Source organism: Macaca fascicularis, chromosome 16 (assembly GCF_037993035.2).
Source record: "Macaca fascicularis isolate 582-1 chromosome 16, T2T-MFA8v1.1".
Classification (NCBI taxonomy): domain Eukaryota; kingdom Metazoa; phylum Chordata; class Mammalia; order Primates; family Cercopithecidae; genus Macaca; species Macaca fascicularis.
In genome coordinates, this window is record NC_088390.1 from 68,167,603 (window position 1) to 68,189,095 (window position 21,493).

Below are 21,493 nucleotides of genomic sequence, written 5' to 3' on the forward strand. Positions count from 1 at the left end.
TTCACGCAATTTTCCTGTCTCAGTTTCCCAAGTAGCTGGGATTGCAGGCACACGCCACCATGCCAGGTTAATTTTTGTATTTTTAGTAGAGACGGGGTTTCACTAAAACTGGCTAGTCTCAAACTTCTGACCTCGTGATCCGCCCATCTCAGCCTCCCAAAGTGCTGGGATTACAGGCGTGAGCCACTGCACCCAGCCTGTATTTACATTTTTTAGCAGTCACATAACACTGTTTGCTCATGCTAAACTTGTGTGGTCATTTACAAACTCAGCTGTTTTTCACACAACATGCTGCCAACCCAAGTCTTGTATGTGTGCAGCAGAGTTTTATAAACCTAAATATAGGACCTTACCACAGAGGATACATAAAGATGATACTTTGTGTGTGAAAATATGAATCTGCAGTCAGCATTTAAAGAGTCAGATGCTTGACACTCTGGCTCATAGGCTTAGAATTTGCCTAAAAGCTTTTTTTTTCTTTTTTTAACCTAAAAAAGAGCATTTCCTGGCTGGGCAAGGTGGCTCACACCTGTAATCCCAACACTTTGGAAGGCTGAGGCGGACGGATCACCTGAGGTCAGGCGTTCCAGACCAGCCTGACCAACATGGAGAAACCCCATCTCTATTGAAAAGACAAAATTAGCCGGGCGTGGTGGCGCACGCCTGTAATCCCAGGTACTCAGGAGGCTGAGGCAGGAGAATCACTTGAATCTGGGAGGTGGAGGTTGCAGTGAGCTGAGATTGCGCCATGGCACTCCAGCCTGGGCAACAAGCACAAAACTCCATCTCAAAAAAATAAAAAGGCCGGGTGTGGTGGCTCATGCTTGTAATCCCAGCACTTTTGGAGGCCGAGGCAGGTGGATCACTAGGTCAGGGAATCGAGACCATCCTGGCTAACATGGTGAAACCCTGTTTGTATTAAAAATACAAAAAATTAGCTGGGCGTGGTGGCGGGTGCCTGTAGTCCCCAGCTACTTGGGAAGCTGAGACAGGAGAATGGTGTGAACCCGGAAGGCGGAGCTTGCAGTGAGCCAAGATCGGGCCTGAACTCCAGCCTGGGTGACAGTTGACAATGTAAGACTCCGTCTCAAAAAAAAAAAGAAGCAGCATCTCTTTTCTGACTGTTGTTGACCAGGCTAATATACCTGTTGTGGTTTCTACTCATCCACAGCAAAGCCACATTGTTTGAAGTACTTTGATGGGGTATTTTGGAGCGTTTTTGCTTCCTTCTCTGCTCCTAATTGACCTACTTAAGCTCATTATTCATCAACCATTTGGGCATCCTGCTGTCATCCATTATCCAATATGTTTGTCTAGTGAGTGCAGTTGGGTTACAACAGCATTATTCCAAAAATGGAATTGGAAAATTATTTTTTCTCCTAAGTCTGCTTCTTGGTCTATTTCATATTCAGTCAAATTTGGAGGCTGGCATTTAGGGAACTATTCAAAAAGCTAGACTTGGTGTCATTAGCAAAACGTAGGTCCCGCTGAAACATAGCCCAGAGTAAGTGTACTCTCCTGAAGTCTTTCAGTCCTTCTTGTCTGTACCCTTCATTTTGTCCCTGTTGCATGTGGTCTCACGGCCTCCTTACCTGACCTTACACCCCACCACCCCCACCCCACCCTCACCATGTTTACTCCTCTTTGGTCAAATCATCCCCTTCTTTTGGCTTCTCTAATGACACCATCTCCTAGCTATCCTCCTACTGCTCTGTTTTTGTTTGTTTGTTTGAGAGAGTCTCGCTCTGTCACCCAGGCTATAGTGCAATGGTGCTGTCTCAGCTCACTGCAGCCTCCATCTCCTGGGTTCAAGCAATTCTCCTGCCTCAGCCCTCTGAGTAGCTGAATTTACAGGTGTGTGCCACCACACCCAGCTAATTTTTGTATTTTTAGTAGAGATGGGGTTTCGCCATGTTGGCCGGGCTGGTCCAAACTCCTGACCTCAAGTGATCAGCCTGCCTCGGCCTTCCAAAGTGCTGGGATTATAGGCATGAGCCACCACGCCTGGCCTACCGCTCTGTTTTTTTTTTTTTTTTTTTTTTTTTTTTTTGAGACGGAGTCTCGCTCTGTCGCCCAGGCTGGAGTGCAGTGGCCGGATCTCAGCTCACTGCAAGCTCCGCCTCCCGGGTTCACGCCATTCTCCTGCCTCAGCCTCCCAAGTAGCTGGGACTACAGGCGCCCGCCACCTCGCCCGGCTAGTTTTTTGTACTTTTTAGTAGAGACGGGGTTTCACCGTATTAACCAGGATGGTCTCGATCTCCTGACCTCGTGATCCGCCCGTCTCGGCCTCCCAAAGTGCTGGGATTACAGGCTTGAGCCACCGCGCCCGGCCCTGTTTTTTAATCGGTTTCCTGTGCAGCTCCTCTGCCAGCCCCTTTAATATTAAGCGTGCTTCAGGGACTTGTTCTAGGCCTTCTTCTTACCCACCCTACACATGCTTCTTAGGCAAAACCTTTCTTTCTTCCTTTCTTCCTTTCTTTCTTTTTGAGATAGAGTCTCGCTCTGTCACCCAGGCTGGAGTGCAGTGGCACAATCTCAGCTCGCTGCAACCTCCACCTCCCGGGTTCAAGTGATTCTCCTGCCTCAGCCTCCTGAGTAGCCGGGACTACAGGCACACGCTACCACGCTGGGCTAATTTTTGTATTTTTAGTAGAGATGGGGTTTCGCCATGTTGGCCAGGCTGGTCTCCTGACCTTAGGTAATCCACCAACCTTGGCCTCCCAAAGTGCTGGGATTACAGGGGTGAGCCACCATACCCCGCCCCTATCCATTTTTGTGGCCCCAGTTTCTCATCTACAAATGGTTCCAAAATTTGTATCCAGCTAGACTACTTCTTAGAGCTCCAGGCCCAAATGACTAACTGCCAAGAGGACATCTTCATCTGCATGTCTCATCGGTACTTTGTTCGGAATGGAACGCCTTATTCTCTTAAAATATTTCCTATCCCAGTTTAAGACATCACCATCTTTTCCTTTGCCCAGAGGATTAGATAAGGGTTAGTTTAACAAGGTTTGTACAGATTTCTTTCAGCCTCAACTCTGTCTCTGGTGATAAGAATGGCTTTCTCCTGGTATAAGGAGGGCACCTTTCACATGGGAGTTTTATCTCCTGGTTTCAGTAAGAAAAAGGAAGGCCAGAGTGCTCTTCTTGCATATGCTATTTTTCAAGTGTATATTATTCTCAAAATAATCCTTATGCCAAAGTGGCATATCTCAGTGTGGCATATTTTGACTCTACAACTCCAATATCTAGTCACGACGACCTGCCAATTTTACCTCCTAAATATATCTTCATGTTTCTCCCTGCCTGTATCTTACCTACCTCCAAAAATAAGTCTGATCATGTTAGGACTCCTCTCCCTGTCTTCCCCCAGCCCCCAAATTCAGGACTTACCTTCAGGTCTGGTACCTGCCTCTTTATTCAGCCTTATCTCACTCATCTCTCGTTTATAGTCCACCTTCCAACTACATAGAATTTTTTTTTTTTTTTTGAGACAGGGTCTCCCTCTGCCACCCAGGCTGAAAGCTTACTGTAGCCTTAACCTCCCAAGCTCAAGTGATCCTCTCACCTCAGCTTCCCCAGTAGCTAGGATTACAGGTGCATGCCACCACGCCTGGCTATTTTTTGTATCTTTGTGGAGATGGGGTTTTGCCATGTTGCTCAGGCTCTTCTTGAACTCCTGAGCTCAAGTAGTCCACCCGTCTCAGCCTCCCAAAGTGCTGGGATTACAGGCGTGAGCCACCGTGCCCAGCCCCTTCATGGAATTTTTTTTTTTTTTTTTTTTTTTGAGACAGAGTCTCACTCTTGTCACCCAGGCTGGAGTGCAATGGTGCAATCTCGGCTCACTGCAAACTCTGCCTCCCGGGTTCAAGCGATTCTCCTGCCTCAGGCTCCCAAGTAGCTGGGATTACAGGTGCACACCACCACGCCAGGCTAATTTTTTTTTTTTTTTTTTGAGACGGGGTTTTGCTCTTGTTGCCCAGGCTGGAGTGCAATGGCGTGATCTTGGCTCACCACAACCTCTGCCTCCCGGGTTCAAGCGATTCTCCTGCCTCAGCCTCCCAAGTAGCTGGGATTATAGGCAGAGACCACCATGCCTGGCTAATTTTGTATTTTTAGTAGAGATGGGGTTTCTCCATGTTGGTCAGGCTGGTCTCGAACTTCCAACCTTAGGTGATCTGCCCGCGTCAGCCTCCCAAAGTGTTGGGATTACAGGTGTGAGCCACTGTGCCCAGTCAGGTATTTTTAGTAGAGATGGGGTTTTACCATGTTGGCCAGGCTGGTCTCCAACTCCTGATCTCAGGTGATCCACCTGCCGTGGCCTCCCAAAGTCACCCACTCTGTTGCCTCACAGGCTTTGCAAGTACTACACTTTCTCCCCAGAACCCTCTAAATTCTACTCTTCATCTTAATTCTATTCTTCATCTGACTAGCTCTGCTTATCCTCCAAATATACTTCTTCCAGGCCTTTTCTGCTCCTCTGGGATAGGTTGGCTCTCCCTGCTGTTACTGTAGTGCTACCAGACTTGTCATTACTCCCATCACTCTTTGCTGTAATGACCTGTTTAATTGTCTACTTCCAGTCTAGCCTATAAGCTCCATGAGGGCAGAAGCCCTGTCTGCCTTGCTCCCTGTGTATTCTCCACTCTTAGTACAGTATCTGGCATATAATGGGAACTTAGTATTATTTGTTTAATGAATGAATAGAATAAACTCACTCTGTTCCTAGTGTTATTTTTGTTTGTTGATTGATGTTATAGACTGGTGGCATCTCCTCAAAATTCATATGTTGGAGCTAACCCCTAGTGTGGCTGTATTTGGACATGGGGTCTCTAAGGAAGTGATTAAAGTTAAATGATATCATAAAGATGGGGCCCTAAATCGACAGAATTAGTGTCCTTATAAAAAGACGCACCGGGAAGTTTGATCTCTCTGTGGGCCTTCACCAAAGAAGGGTCATAGGAGGACACAGGGAGAAGGCCAACATCTAGGAAGAAAGCCCTCACCAGAATCTGTTTTGCCAGCACTTCTAGCCTCCAGAACTGTGAGAAAATAAATCTCTATTGTTCAAGCCACCCAGTGTGTGGTAGGTATGTTGTTATAGCAAGCCCAGGTAGACTTATATAATTGATTATTCTGTTTATGTCTTGTCTCCCTAATGCAAGGGCTAAGTCTTATATTTCTCTATATTGTTCTTTGAAAAACACCACATATGTAGAAGATTCTTAAGAAATATTGACTGAGTGATTAAAGTGGAAGTATTTCTACATATTATTCTTTCTTCCTGAAATATAATTCCCTTACTCTTTGACCAGTGAAATTCTATTTATCCTTCAAGCCTCAGCTTCAGTATCATATCCTCAGAATATTCCTGGACCTACCTAATTTAAATTCTTAGCTCTACTCTGTTATTCTCTCTCATGACATTTTTGTTCTTTTCTTTCATAGTATGTATGGTAATTTTAATCATATTTGTTTAATATAAGCTGCATTGAAGGCAGGGACCTTGGCTTGAACATTGTGTCCCCATCACCTAGTTCAGTGCCCTGCACAAACATTATAAAATATATAAATATTTTTCGCTCTTGTTTCGCTAAAATACTCTATTTTGAACTTGTTCTTTCACTAAAATATTGTAAATATAGAAATATTTTTGAAATATCTGATGATTGAATGACTTGGTCACTTCATTTCATCTCACTGATCTGAACATGATGCCTTTTGTTTTTTGACTCCCCCTTTCTGGGCCCAGAGAACATGCTGGTCTTGCACATAAATCCTTAAGGGATTTTTTTTTTTTTTTTGAGACGGAGTCTCGCATAGTCACCCAGGCTGGAGTGCAGTGGCATGATCTCAGCTCACTGCAAGCTCTGCCTCCTGGGTCCACGCCATTCTCCTGCCTCAGCCTCCCGAGTAGCTGGGACTACAGGCGCCTGCCACCACTCCTGGCTAATTTTTGTATTTTTAGTAGAGACAGGGTTTCACTGTGTTAGCCAGGATGGTCTCGATCTCCTGACCTTGTGATCTGCCCGCCTCAGCCTCCCAAAGTGCTGGGATTACAGGCGTGAACCACAGTGCCTGGCTAAATCCTTAAGGGATTTAAAGTCAAGGCAGTATCTGAAGTATTGAGACTATTCAGAAAATGCATCTTGAATGAGATGAGCTCTGAGATGTGCTAAATGGCCTATGACTAGGGGGACTAGGGCTGACTCAAAAGCACAGGGAAATAAACTACAGACAGCCCCCAAGTTACGATTTTTTGACTTTACGATGGTGTAGAAGCAATATGCATTCAGTAGAAACTGTACTTCAAATACCTATACAACCATTCTGTGTCTCATTTTCAGTACAGTATTCAATACATGAGATATTCAGCACTTTATTATAAAATAGGATTTGTGTTAGATGGTTTTGCCCAACTGTCGGCTAAGGTGAGTGTTCTAAGCACGTTTAAGGTAGGCTTTGCTAAACTATGATGCTCGGTAGGTTAGGTGTATTAAATGCATTTTTGACTTGATATTGTCAACTGATGGTGGCGAGCATCTGTAATAAAGGCAGGAGACTGTAAGCAAATTAGCTTGTCTGGACTGGAGGCCTTATAAGCTTGGTTGAAATGATGGTGTTGCAGACAGCTGATAAAAACCTTTGGGTTCCTGGCTGATGACTTTAATTTTGATAAAATAGACCGAAGGAGCTGTTGATGATGATTGAGCTGGAGAGTGACCTCATGAGACCAGAATTTGAAAAAGATTATGCTAACAGCTGAGGATTATGTGCATCAGAGGAGAGAAAGACTAGGGGCTGGGAATGTAGCAGAGAGGCTGCCAGGGAGTCTGGGCAACTCTCAATATTCACTACTCTAGGATCCTAGATGGTTGAATCTGAAAAAAGATAGAAAATTTAAGCAGTTTCGAGTTACTAATTTAAAATGAGAAATACTCTTATCCAGTTCCTTGTCCTGAAGGCATTCAGTTTCTAATCAGAAGACTGCTTACTGAGTACAGACTTAGAACAAAAAGAGTAAATTTAATGATCTTAGTGGCTATTGTCTCTTTTTTTCTCAGAAGTGACGTATATACCTGACTATTAGATAAAAAATATCTATAGCATCTGGAGTAGATGCCCACTAAATAATAGATTATTTGCTTCTCTCTTTTCTAACTAGGCTCTAAGGAGCCTCATTTTTTTCTCTGGGTAAATTGCGGAGCGATGGATTAGACACAGATTGATTGTATTTTAGTATTAAGTATACACTGTAGTTGTCTTGAATAGACTTTAATTTTGTTACAGATACGTGATTTGGGAGATAGAGGCTGATGTACGTTTAAACCAGACTGAGTTTGGAGAGCCTCAAATGAGAAATATCCAAAGGTTAATTGAAAACGTGAAGCTTGGCCAGGTGCAGTAGCTCATGCCTATGATCCCAGCACTTTGGAAGTTCAAGTCAGGAGGATCACTCGAGGCCAGGAGTTCGAGAACAGCCTGGGCAACAAAGTGAGACCCTCATTTCTACAAAAAAAAAAAAAAAAAAAAAAAAAAAATTAGCCAGGCATGGTTGTGTATGCCTCTAGTCCTAGCTACTTGGGAGGCTGAGCTGGGAGGATCACTTAAGCCTAGGAGTTCGAAGTTGCAGTGAGTTAAAATTATACCACTCTATGGCCAGGCACAGGGGCTCACGTCTGTAATCCCAGCACTTTGGGAGGCCGAGGTGGGTGGATCATGAGGTCAGGAGATCGAGACCATCCTGGCTAACAAGGTGAAACCCTGTCTCTACTGAAAAAAAAAAAAAAAATACAAAAGTTAGTCGGGCGTGCTGGCAGGCACTTGTAGTCCCAGCTACTCGGGAGGCTGAGGCAGGAGAATGGCGTGAACCTGGGAGGCGGAGCTTGCAGTGAGCTGAGATTGTGCCACTGCACTCCAGCCTGGGCAACAGAACGAGACTCTGTCTCACACAAAAAAAAAAAAAAAAAAAAAAAAAAAAAAAAAAAAAAATTATACCACTGTATTCCAACTGGAGAGATAGAGCAAGACTTTGTCTCAAAACAAATAAACAAAACAAACCCACAAAAACAAACAAGGAAAGAATTTGGGACTGGAGAGAGAGTTTTCAGGCAGAACTAAAAGCATCTTTAGTTGTGCACCTTCTTTCTTTCAGTTGTATGATCCTCCCACCTTGGCCTCCCAAAGTACTGGGATTATGGGCATGAGCCACTGTGCCCAGCCTGCAGGTACTTTTACTAAGATGAATAAGAGACCATCCCTGGCCCCAAGAAGCTCACTGTCTGGTGTAGAGGATACAGACATACAAATACGTACCTTTAATATAATGATAAATAGTTTCACAAAGATTTTACAAGGCATTACATTAACAAATGTGTGCCTGTAATCCCAGCTTCTTGGGAGACCCTGTCTCAAAAAAAAAAAAAAAAAAAGTACCTGCATTCTGTAGGTGCTCAATACATGTTAGTTGTAGTAAACTCTTTTTTTTTTTTTTTTTTTTTTTGAGACAGGGTCTCTGTCACCCATGCTGTAAAGCAGTGGTACCATCTTGGTTCACTGCAACCTCCACTTCCTGGGTTCAAGGGATCCTCCCACCTCAGCCTCTGGAGTAGCTGGGACTACAGGCATGTGCCACCATACCCGGCTAATTTTTGTGTTTTTTGTAGAGACAGGATTTCACCATGTTACCCAGGCTAGTCTCGAACTCCTGGGCTCAAGCGATCCACCTGCCTTGGCCTCCCAAAGTGCTGGAATTATAGGTGTGAGCCACCACGCCTGGCCTCAATAAGTGTTAGTTGAATGAATGAATGAGAGTAATCTGAATCAGGGAGAGGAGAGTTGGTGGCAGAACTTTGGTGTTACAAGCATAGCAGAGAAGGCCCAAAACAAGCACACTAGATCTAGTCACAGGGAAGTCACTGGTGGTGTGCTAGAGAGGAAGTCAGAATTCAAGAAGTAAAAGAGGAAGTCGATGGAAAGGGAAACTGAAAAAAGAGAATAACCTTTAGCATTAAAAATATATCCCCAATTGCTGAGAAAGGATTTGGGCTCTTTTTGCTTACTGAGAGCTACTCATGCTGTGGGTTCCAGGGCCATCTCTTTCATTGATGTCTCCTTGCTTCCTTGCCCTGCTTGGGGGCTAGGCTTCTCCCTGAGAGAACCCGTGTCAGTTCTGCCAGTTGTCTTAGCAGCTGCATTCTAGTCTCAGGTCGGTCATCACTCAGTATGACATTGGGCAAGTCACCTCCTTCTCTCTGAACCTCTGAAGTTCCTTGTAGCTGTTAGCATATCTGGGATGATGCAGTTTGGATGACTGGTGAGGATTCCAACTTGCTCTCTGCTGCTTTGCAACTATAAATCTCTGCCAAACACCAGCTATCCTGCCCTCTGCTTTAGATCCCTAGGTAGACTCTAACCCACCTTAGGCAGGCCCCCTCCCAGTGTCCTTCTCACAGGATTCAGTTCACACATACATCACTAGGCAGCACTGCCTTGATTGCAGTACAGAAATGAGCTTCAACCATTTAAACAATTGAGCAATGAGGCCGAACATATAGCATTCTCCACCTACACTAAAGCAGTCAAGGAAATGAAGTTTGAGAGGATGATTTAAAGTGTTGGCCAGGTGCTGTGGCTCATGCCTGTAATCCCAGCACTTTGGGAGGACAAGGCAGGCGAATCACTTGAGGTCAGGAGTTTGAGACCAGCCTGGCCAACATGGTGAAACCCTGTCTCTACTAAAAATACGAAAATTAGCTGGGCATGGTGGTGGGCACCTGTAATCCCAGCTACTCAGGAGGAAGAATTGCTTGAACTAGGGAGGTGGAGTTTGCAGTGAACCGAGATCGAGCCATTGCACTCCAACCTGGGTGACAGAGTGAGACTCCGTCTCAAAAAATAAGTAAGTAACAAATAAAGTGTTGTGATAGCTACTTTTACTGTGGTCCTTGAACTTTGATATTAGACACCTTTCCCCTCCTTTTCTGCTTTCATTTTTGGTGTTCTGGGCCTTATGAGTTATTGAGCCTCCAGGTTATTCATTGCTTTTATTTTCTCCCTCCTTGGTGGGAAGGATTTTTATATACAGAGGATTGGGTTAATAATTCTCCTGATTTATGGCCTTCTTTCTTCAGTAGTCCATGCAAGACCTTTCTTGTTTAATTACTTATTTATTTTATTTTATTTTTATTTTTTGAGATGGAGTTTCGCACTTGTTGCCCAGGCTGCAGTGCAATGGCACGCTCTCTGCTCACTGCGACATCTGCCTCCCAGGTTCAAGCAATTCTCTTGCCTCAGTCTCCCAAGTAGCTGAGATTACAGGCATGCGCCACCACACCTGGCTAATTTTGTATTTTTAGTAGAGACGAGGTTTCTCCATGTGGTGAGGCTGGTCTTGAACTCCTGATGTGAGGTGATCCACCCGCCTCGGCCTCCCAAAGTGCCGGGATTACAGGCGTGAGCCACCGTGCCTAGCCAGATTACTTATTTCTTTTCTTTTTTTTTTTTTTTTTTGAGACAGAGTCTCGCTCTGTCGCCCAGGCTGGAGTGCAGTGGCCGGATCTCAGCTCACTGCAAGCTCCGCCTCCCAGGTTCACGCCATTCTCCTGCCTCAGCCTCCCGAGTAGCTGGGACTACAGGCACCCGTCACCTCGCCCGGCTAGTTTTTTGTATTCTTTTAGTAGAGACAGGGTTTCACCATGTTAGCCAGGATGGTCTTGATCTCCTGACCTCGTGATTCGCCTGTCTTGGCCTCCCAAAGTGCTGGGATTACAGGCTCGAGCCACTACGCCCGGCCTAAAATTTTTAATAATATTTAGCTCAATACACCCAAAATGTTATCATTTCAACATGTAATCAATATGAGATATGTTACATTCTTCTTTTTCTTCTTTTTTGAGATGGAGTCTCATTCTGTTGCCCAGGCTAGAGTGCAGTGGCTCGATCTCGGCTCACTGCAATCTCTGCCTCAGGCGTTCAATGATTCTCCTGCCTCAGCCTCCTGAGTAGCTGGGATTACAGGCATGCGTCACCACGCCCACTAATTTTTGTATTTTTAGTAGAGACAGGGTTTCACCACATTGGCCAGGCTGGTCTCAAACTCCTGACCTGAAGTGATCCACCTGCCTTGGCCTCCCAAAGTGTTAGGATTACAGACATGAACCACCATGCCCGGCCCACATTCTTTTTTTGTACTTCAAAATCCAGTATGTATTTTGCTGTTATAGCATGTTTCAGTTTGGATGGTAAATTTTCATTATAAACACTTAATCTGTATTTAGATTTCATAAAATGCACAGTTGAAAAAGTAGATTCATATACCTAAGTTGTTCCAAGCATACTTAAAAGTTTTCTAATAATCAGATATCAAAAAAGTATTTTTCTTTAATGTTTACATGCAAACTGACAAAACTACTTCATATTAGTCATATTTATTTTAGCAGAATTGACTTGACTTTGAAGCAAAAACATATCAGTTTTAAAACTACATCTGTCCAAGTTAAGTGAATTCACTAACTCTTGTGTCAACTCAGTATTATTAACATGAAATTCAAAGAGGTATTGTATAAATTGAAAAAGCAACTCTAAATTTATTAATATCAACAAAAAGCAACTCTAAATCTATTAATATCAACAAAGCATTCTTTAAACTTTTCTTGTTTATGTAGCCAATTTACATAATTCTGTTTATTACAATTAGAATCTTCTGCATACTTAGGTTGAAATAATGTGTATTGACTTGTATTGTGAAAGGTTTCAATTTGAGCATAAATTCTTTCACCTGTCTAGATAAGTCAGAGATGTTTTCTTTCCTTGAAGCTTAAATGTATTTATTTATTTACTTATAGACAGAGTCTCATTCTGTTGCCCAGGCTCTAGTGCAGTGGTGCAATCTCGGTTCACTGCAACCGCTGCCTCCCTAGTTCAAGCAATTCTCTTGTCTCAGCTTCCTGAGTATCTGGAATTACAGGCATGCACCACCACGCCCAGCTAATTTTTGTATTTTTAGTAGAGACGGGGTTTCACCATGTTGGCCAGGCTGGTCTTGAACTCTTGACCTCAAGTGATCCACCTGCCTCAGCCTCCCAAAGTGCTGGGAATACCAGGCTAAAACATTTTGACTTCTATCCTTCATATCTCTTTTTTAAAATTGTCAATTAAATATAAACGTACTCTCCTCCATATCTGTTAGCTTTTCTTTTATGTTTTCTATTTCTTTGCCCTCTTTTTTTTTCTGGGAGACATTCTTTCTTTTGTTTTTGAATTCTCTAATTTGTTTCCCAGCTATATCTATTCTGCCACTTTTCCAATCTATCGTGTGCTCTATTTTGGTGATTACTTTTTCATACATAAGATCTCTGCTTTTTTTTTTTTTTTTTTTTGAGACAGAGTCTCGCTGTGTCCCCGGGCTGGACTGCAGTGGCGCTATCTCGGCTCACAGCAAGTGCCGCCTCCTGGATTCACGCTATTCTCCAGCCTCAGCCTCCCGAGTAGTTGGTACTACAGGTGCCTGCCAACACTTGCCTGGCTAATTTTTTGTATTTTTAGTAGAAACAGGGTTTCACTGTTTTAGCCAGGATGGTTTGATCTCCTGACTTCGTGATCTGCCCACCTCGGCCTCCCAAAGTGCTAGGATTACAGGCGTGAGCCACCGCACCTGCCCTGCTTGTTCTTTAAAAATATTTTTTCTTATTTCATCTATTATACTTTTTATGTTGATATTCTGTTTGTTCTTTACATTTTCTTGTCCAGGTGTCATATTAGTAATCTTTTCCTTCATCTCTTTTAGCATGATTTTTGGGCTACTTTTAAAATCTTGGTCCATCTGTTGTCATATTTCCACTTAAGTTACACTGTGTAATCAAGTAAGTTGTATCCTTTTGGATTAGTTGTGCTATTCAGGTGTCTTGTTATTTTGTCCTTGGCCATATAGGTTGTTCTGTCCAACAATGCATACTAGTGCCATTGAGCTTAGAGGTTGAAGGCTGGGGTGAATGAGCCCTCCCTAAAACTGAGAACCCTTGGCCCCCAAACTCCCAAGTCCGTCAGGCCCAGCCTCATAAAATAACTCTTCATGTCAGAGCTTCGCCCTTTGCCCTCCCGCCTGGGAAAAGCAGCCTTCGGAGTATAGGTGTGAGCCACCGCGTCTGTGGCCGAAATGCTTCTTAGATTGTAGTTCACCTGCCCTGGATGTTTAGAGGGCTAAGGAGGGGGAACATCTGTCTAAAGTTGGGTTGCCCCCTTACTTGTTTTGATCACAAGCACAGTGCATCTCCAGTGCTTTGCTGTTACTCTTACCAACACCTGGACCACATGGCAAGTGAGAGAGTAGCACTGTTTGTTATAAGACAGTGGTGGAGGAAAAGAGAGATCAGAACCCTGAGAGCTCTTTTTCTTTTTTTAATCATTCCACAGCTGTGCCTGGTCACTTCCTGCCTCTAATCAAAGCCACCCTTCTACCACACCCACACCAATTTGAAACAAGGCCCTCTCCTTCACCCAAGGGGTTTCTCGAGGGTTTCTTCATTTCTTGGTATTTTCTCTTTGTAACTCTTGTGCGGGTGATCTTGGGATAGGGAGCCACAGTCACAGCAGTTCAATCAGGATCCAAGCTTAAAGATCTTGAGTAGCTGCTTTGTGCTAGACACTGTTCTCTGTGTGCCACTTGCATTAACTCATTTAATCCTCACAACTACATTGTCGTTGTAACAGCCACATTTTACAGATGAGAAAACTGAGGCATAAGGAAGTTTAAAAATAGCCAGGTGTGGTAGTGCACACCTGTAGTCCCAGCTACTTGGGAGATTAAGGCGGGAGAATCACTTGAACCAGGGAAATGGAGGCTGCAATGAACTATGTTTCACCACTGCACTCCAGCCTGGATTACAAAGTGAGACCCTGTCTCAAAAAAAAAAAAAAAAAGTTGACTAATTAAGCCAGGACTCTAAACCAGGCAGTCTGATTCATGAGTCAGCTTTCTTAACCTCTGCCTTGCAGTAAAACCCAAATTACCCAGTACTCTCTACGGGGACGATTGACATAGTGTTGGCCAGGGCATTACCCTGTGATGTCCAGACTTATGAGACATTGGTCAGAGGAGAGAGAGAGAGGGTGACAGGAAGAAGGCATTAACAGCCAGGCTAGCTGTCAGCAGCATTTCCCAGGCAGGAGACGCTAATGGATCTCTCTCTGAGCAGGACACAGGCAGGCTCTGTGTGGTTAGAGATGAAGGGAGGAGGAGGAGTGAGTGTTTGTGAGCTCAGCCCAAATGAGGGCTGATGTCACTTCTCCTTTGTGCATTTGTGTCTGAATTTGACATCTGATGTAAACCAGTAGGTGTTAAATTCTGTCTTGTGTTTTCAATCTGCTGAATTGGAAGTCCCACATGGGAGCATTTGGGTGAGCCTCAGCAACGCTGGCTCAGAAACCACCAGATGTTTCCCAGAGAAAGTTATTTGTCTGCCAGTACCCACTGCCATACTTGCCTCTTCACACTACTACATCTCCTTCTTTCCTTGGCTCTGATGGGTCAACAGATATTGTAGGGCAAGTCTGTGTCATAGGCCCTGGGAAGGATACTCTCTCGATTGGTAAGATTTGAAGGTGAAAGTCACTGGCCATGAAACAGAATGAAGACCATAAGAAGATGGAAACTCGGACTCCAGTTACTGGGCTCTCATGAAGCGCGGCGTCATGAATTTTAGTAAAAACAAGGCCAGGGGTTGATATGTTGCTTCTTCATGCATGGCTCTTTGCCTGAAACCACAGCTCTCCTCCAGTTGTTTCTGAAATGTCAGGCACTTTTTTCACTGGGGCTGCCGAAAACGAATCTGAAACTAATTTGAGGAGCGTCTTCTCCCCTGCTGGGGCACCTGTGCCTAAGGTTTCAGGTAGTTGGGCATGCCTTCTCTGAGTGTTCTCCGTCAGACAGGCCGCCTGGCCCTAGAGACCTGCCACATGCTTTCTGAGCCACAAATATTTTACACCATGAGTTCCCAGCGGCTGCCCTTCCCCCACTTCCATTCCTTTCCACCTCTTCATCGTTCCTAATCCCACACCTTAAAATCCCTTTAGCCACTGTCATCTTACCTTGTCCCTTTCTCATGTGGACCTCTCTCTGGAAGTTCCAAATCTGGGAAGCCTGAATGCAGCTCTAGCTTCAACCTGCTGGGCAAAGGAAAGTGAAATGAATCTCTTTGAATGTTTCCTACATGGCAGAGGTTGTTTGCAGTGCCCTACTCACATTATTTCATACAAATCTCATGACAATTTGAAAAGGAAATGTTTACCCTCAAAGGTCCTGAGGCCACTCAGGCCTAGATTAGAAAGTGGCAAAACCAGGCTTCAGACCCATCACTGCGTACCTCCAGAGTCCACAGTCCTTGCGTGATTTTGGATGCCTCTGGAGCCCCATTCGGCTTTCCCAGCTTTCTAACCTCATAGCTCTGTTCCCATGCAGACTTGACATTTTGCTTCTTAGACTTTAGAAAAGAAAGGTGGCGGTGGGGGGTGGGGGAAGAAAGGAAAGGAAGAAAAGAAAAGAACAACCTTCCAGCTTTTTCTTCTGAAGATCATACATCTTTGTAGAATAACTACGACAATAACATAATAACAACTTGTTGTGTGTGCGTGTTTTAACTGGAAGGGGGCATGTGCCATTCAGTGATTATTTTAAAAAAAATTAAGCCATGTAACCATTAGAAAATGATACTGTTTTACACACTGGGAGTTCCGGTATGTAAAACACAGGAGTGGTGGTGACTGAAGTGATGGTGGTGGAAGGAGCTCCAAGGCCTGGCCTTTCTATGTCCCTTGCAGCCAGAAGCATGTCATGTATAAAGCAAGATAGCAAGATTTCTAGTCTCAGGATTCTGTTGAACATGGTTTGAAAGCCTCCTGATTATTTTTCCTTTTAAAATAAGCAAGCTGAAGCCCAGAGAGGGGAAGTGGCTGGCAAAGTCAGGAGTAGTGCCTGGGTCTCCCAGCTTCTATCCTGCAGCTTTTTACAGAAATCCCAGTTTGTATATTTTTGCACAGACTCCGCAGGATGCAGTCCAGGAAGGGATGCAGGTGGAGGTGGAGAAGGAGGAGGGCCTGGGTTTCCACTTTTTCTCCTTCCCCATCACCAACAACCTGAACTCCCAACCCCCGTGGGGAATGGGGTAGGTCAGGGAGAGGACTGACAGGGATTATAGAAAGTGCGATCGAGGGTACAAGGGATCAAGTTTGGTAGCCGACAAGGAAGAGAGGTGAGGCAGAAGATGAGGGGAGGAGGTGAGGTAAACAGAGCAAAGGACCCGCCTTCCCAGCTCAGGACCAGGGCTGGGCTCGAGTCTGGGCCCTGGTCTCGTTCTAATATCCCCTTGAGCAAGTCCTGGCACTTTTTCCTGCCTGTTTCCTTTGAGGGCTTCTCTGTCACCACCAGTAAGCATGTACAGGCTACAGGAGGAGCAGTGAAGAGCAGTGTGCTACAGAGAGCACTGCACCCTGGGAAACAGAATTAGTTGGACCAGCTCTGCCTGTAAGTAGCTGAATGTCTTGAGGCAACTTAAACGTTTCCTTGGACCTTAGATTCCTTGCCTGTAAAACAGGATGGGGCCAGATGATCTCTAAGGGTCCTTCTGGCTCTGAAAGCAATGATTTGGGGCATGGAACCTGTGGTTAGAGAGCTGGGTAATGGGCAGATGTGGGTTCCAGGGCACCCAGAATTGCAGGCTTAGGAGCTAACAGCAACCAGGCGTTCTGTGGTCTAGCAATCTTGCTTTATAGGTGAGGAAACTGGGCCTAGAAAGGCAAGTGATTTTTTGCTTCTCTCACCTTTATTCCTCTTTTCCCCTGAACGGTAGAGTCTGAAGGTTCAGGGCAAAGCAGTTTTGTGTAGTGGATACATACGCTTTTTTGTTGTTATTTTTCTGAATTATTTTGTTGACTTTCTAAGTTTTTTTTACATAAACAGTAAATGCTCGTTATAAAAATTTCCATTAATACAGGAAGTGAAAAAAGTAAAGAACTGCAAATTGCTGTTATCCTCCCACCCTTACCCCTTAGGTCCCCAGAGGTGTCTCTGTTAATGGTTCAGTGTGTGTCCATCCTGATCTTTCCAATGAATGCGCAAACTTGTATGCCTTTCCCCCATAACTGGATTATCATATACATTATTCAAGCATAGACTTTAGAATCAGACATATCTAGAGTCTAATCCCAGCTTATAGCTAATTATTTGAGTGACCTTGGCCAAGTTATTCAACCAGTTTTAGTCTCAATCTCCCCAGGTGTAAAATGAAAATAATAATAGTATCTACCTGGACTGGCTTGGCGGCTCATGCCTGTAATCCTGGCGCTTTGGAAGGCCGAGCCTGGTGGATCCCTTGAGCTCAGGAGTTCAAGACTAACCTGGGCAATTTAGCAAGACCTCATCTCTAACTAAAACAAAACACAAAAAAACTCCCCCAAAATTAGCCAGGTGTGGTGGTACGCACCTATAGTACCAGCTACTGGGAAGGCTGAGGTGGGAGAATCGCTTGAGCCAGGAAAGACGAGGCTGCAGTGAAATGTGATTGCACCACTGCACTCCAACCTGAGCAACAGACCCATACCTTGTTTCTGTTAAAACAAACAAACAAAATAGTATCTACCTTATAGGACTGTGGTGAAGATTTAATGACATTTTATATGAATAGCACTTAACAGTTCCTGGTACTGATAGTAGTAAGCACTACACACACACACACACACACAGAGCACAGAATGAGTTAGGGGTAGAGTGAAAACTAGACCCCAAGTTTTCTGACCCTCAATCTCTTCGACTTTCTACCATGTCTGTCTGCTTCTCTCCTAGGTGCCTAGGCGTGGGTTAAGTGCTCACTAGTTGTTGAATGAATGATTGAGGTTGTGTGTAAGGGGGTAGATCCAGGGATCTGAGGTCTGTGGAGTTCCTGGGATGCCTGCTCTGGAAAATGGAGGCTTTCACTCTGTGAGTTGGGAGGGTGTGGGGCAGTGTGGGTTGGCTGGACCAGCTGTTACTTCGGAGCTCCACGCCTGGAGAGTTGGGCCTCTAGGCAGAGCTGAGGGCCCAGAGTGGCTCTCAGCTTAAAGGATCTTGGCTTAGAAGGAATGTGCAGTGGGCTGCCTCTGCTCAGGAGGGGCTAAAAAAAGCCTCACCCTCCCCTGGGCTTTGTGTGAGGGTTATCAACTGCTCAAGTCAGCTCATCTCTCCGGCTGCTCTGGCATATTTGAGAAGGTCTGTTTCCCTGGTCCTTGTGGGTTTCCACCAATTGGCAGGAAGGGATCAGCCTGTCCTAGAGGTGAAGAGAGAGGTGTGGCGTGAAGGGGAGGGGGCTAGTGGCCCCAAACCTGGTGACAATACACAGTTGTCAGCTGTACCCTGCTGGCGTTTCTTCCTTTTATAGTCAGCAGCAGTTGCTCTTGCTCTCACCCAGCCCCTCTGTGGGGGCTCCTGCCCAGGATAAAAGGGAAGGGAGGCGGCCCAGGCTCCTATCTCATCTCCCAGACGCCACGTCTCTTGGTTTCTTCTTAGATCACTCCTCTGCCGAAGATCCCAACAAGACAACATGGCTCCCAAGAAGCCTGAGCCTAAGAAGGAGGTGGCCAAGCCAGCTCCAGCTCCAGCCCCTGCACCAGCCCCTGCCCCAGTTCCTGAGGCTCCCAGGGAACCTGCCTTTGACCCCAAGAGTGTAAAGGTAAGTGAGGCTCAGCCATTGGGATAGAGGTGGGGATGACATGCAGAGTCCTTTTGCTCTGGAGCTTAGAGATCTACTTTATGTGGGGCGGACTGGGATGAGGACTAGGGTGTCCATGACCCAGACCGCAGTCCCATGGGGCAGTGGAGTGGGTGTTGGGGTTGATTGATGAGGGGGAGATAGGGTCATAAACCTTTTCCATCAAGAATGAGGTGCTGCTTTGAGGGAGCCCTGTCCTGCTACCCTAGATTTGTGCAGCTAGTTGGGAATGGAGAGAGATACAACCAACCATTCATCCACCCTTTTATAAGGCATTGTGAGGACCACCATAGCAAAGTAAAAGAGACTAGCCTTTTCCTAGGAGGTAGTGGGATATCTTTATGGAGAACAGACACAGGGGAGCTGCCAGTGTAACTTGGAGTAAGTGATATAAACAGTGAGGGAATATCCTCCCTGTTCACGGCAGTTTGGGAAAGGCTTCACTCACAAACACTCTTATGGCAGGTGAGGGCAGGGTGGGAAGGAGGTTGTGGTTAAGGTAAGAGGAGCTTGGATTCCTGTCTTCTCTTTCCTTACTCAGACAGGCCTTTCCTTCTGTGGCCTTAGCCTGGGTTCCTATCTGTAGCATGCAGAGGACTGGCCCAACCGGGGCTGAGACCCTCTCTCCGACTGGATCAGGAAGCTGGGCCTGGTTCCTTTGCCCCACCCTGCTCTCCTCACACAAAACATTCCTCTCCCTGGAGCTGGTGTGGGCCCTGCCTGCTGACTCAGTCATGTTAGACCTCCCAGCTCTCTGGCCCAGCTGCTGAAGGAATGGAACTGGTGGGAGAGGGGCGGGCTGAAGAGAGAGGGGGCCAGAGACCTCTGGAGAGGAGCAGTTTTAAGCCTTGGCACCAGAATGGAAGAGGTCAAGTGGCTACTGGTATGAAGAGCTATTTATAACAGGTTGGGAGTGCTGAGCCCCCAGGGATCTCAGCCTCAGGACAGGGCTGGGGGTGGTGAGGTATCAGGTCAAAATAAGAGCACAGGACCAGGTTCCGTGACAAGCAGGCAGGGAAATTAAAACCCAGAGCTCTAGTTGTATGACCTCCCTGCCCTCTGAGAATTCCTCTCATACCCACAGCCGGGATAACCCTACAATTATTATGCCAAAGACCCAGTCCCCACAAGGGGCAGGAGTTAAGGTGGAACTGCTTAGCCAAGAGATGGAGGCAATTGCCCCATTTCTGAACTTGGTTATGGCTCACTCTGGGGAAACTGAGGCTCCTGTAGGACCCTGAAAACACCTGCAGGTTTTCTAGGTCATACATCACTCCCTCTACAAGCTGAGCCTGGCAGGAAAAGCTATTTCCCCCTTCAAGATCCCTCCTCGCCTTCATTTCTGATTTGTTCCCATAAAGCACTGTGCCTTTGGGTGGGTTGCCAGGCCTGGTCCCTGGTGTCTGGGCAACAGCTGCCTAGTGGCATCCAACTGGTGTCCTTCCCTTGGCCTGTCACTTCTTTCATTCACTCTCCTCTCTCAATTTCTCACCCATGAGAAATTGCACCCCTGGTTGCAATCCTCTTTTCCATGTCTGCATCTTCGTGGGCGTTGTTGGGGGTTGTTGAAGTTGCTTTGAAGTAGAAAAAAAAAATAGGTATCTTTATGAGAGCCATTTTCCCTATTATTGTGTTACACTTACCCAGTTCCTTTGATTAGAAGGTTCTTTCCTCCAAGATAGAGCAGAAGCCAGGTGAGGTGACTCGTGTTCATAATCCCAACCCTTTGGGAGGCCGAGGCGGGAGGGTCATTTGAGGCCAGGCATTTGAGTCCAGCCCGGGCAACATGGCAAGATCCTCGTCTCTACAAATAAATAAATAAATTATAAAAAAGATTCGAAGATAGAACACAAGCAAACTTAAGCCCAATGTGTGTAGTTATGACCACATCTATTGAGATTTTATGTTTTTACATTAATTGCTCTTACATGTTTATTCCTGGTACTTAAAGCATTGCAAAGTAAGGCAAACTGTGCCTTTCCCCAGAGAGTGAATGCAGAGCATCCTTCAGCCCATCTAGGGGGTTCCTTTAACTTTCTGACCACCCCCCACTTTTGGCAAAGTCTATTCCTGGCCACAGCTAGTTTTTTTTCCAACCCGGTTAACTCTCCACCGCCCCAACCCATCCCCAGCTCATGGCTGCCACCTCTGGGTCCTCATGAATGGAGGTCAGTTCTTGGAGATGAGGAGATGGGATGGGCACAGCACAAGCAGCAGCAGAATTAGTACTAGGAATGATGGCACTTGAAGAAGAGGCTCCAGGATTGGAAGCACCACCAGTGGAGAGGGGATGGGATGGGATGGGGTGGGGTGGGTGGGGTGCATAAGGACCCAGAGGTAACATACAAGATCTTAAATCAAAATGATGACTTGGGCTGGGTGCGGTGGGTCATGCCTGTAATCTCAGCACTTTGGGAGGTGGAGGCAGGTGGATCACGTGAGGTCAGGAGTTCAAGGCCAGCCTGGCCAACGTGGTGAAACCCTGTCTCTACTAAAAATACAAAAATTAGCTGGGCGTTGTGGTGGGCGCCTGTAATCCCAGCTACTGAGGCAGGAGAATTGCTTGAACCTGGGAGGCAGAGGTGGCAGTGAGCCAGGATTGCACCATTGCACTCCAGCCTGGGTGACAAGTGTGAAACTCCATCTCAAAAAATAAGAATAAAAAATAAAATAAAATAAAATGATGACTTACGCTTGGCCATTGTCATTCACTCTCCTCTTCTGTACTCAGCATTAAATTATTATGCATTATGAGG

The 21,493-nt window shown here is 45.6% G+C and overlaps 1 protein-coding gene across 2 annotated transcripts in view; it reads left to right on the plus strand.

The window, feature by feature from the left end:
• Positions 1-21,493, plus strand: part of MYL4 (myosin light chain 4) — a 35,811-nt gene that overhangs the window by 2,660 nt on the left and 11,658 nt on the right. The window contains exon 2 of one of the 2 annotated variants that reach the window (XM_074020055.1): positions 18,536-18,698. In XM_074020055.1, coding sequence (XP_073876156.1) covers positions 18,570-18,698 — 129 coding nt within the window. In that variant the 5' untranslated portion in view covers positions 18,536-18,569. Of the gene's footprint in view, positions 1-18,494; positions 18,699-21,493 lie in introns of those variants that run through there. The other variant, XM_005584597.4, reaches the window with a different exon arrangement.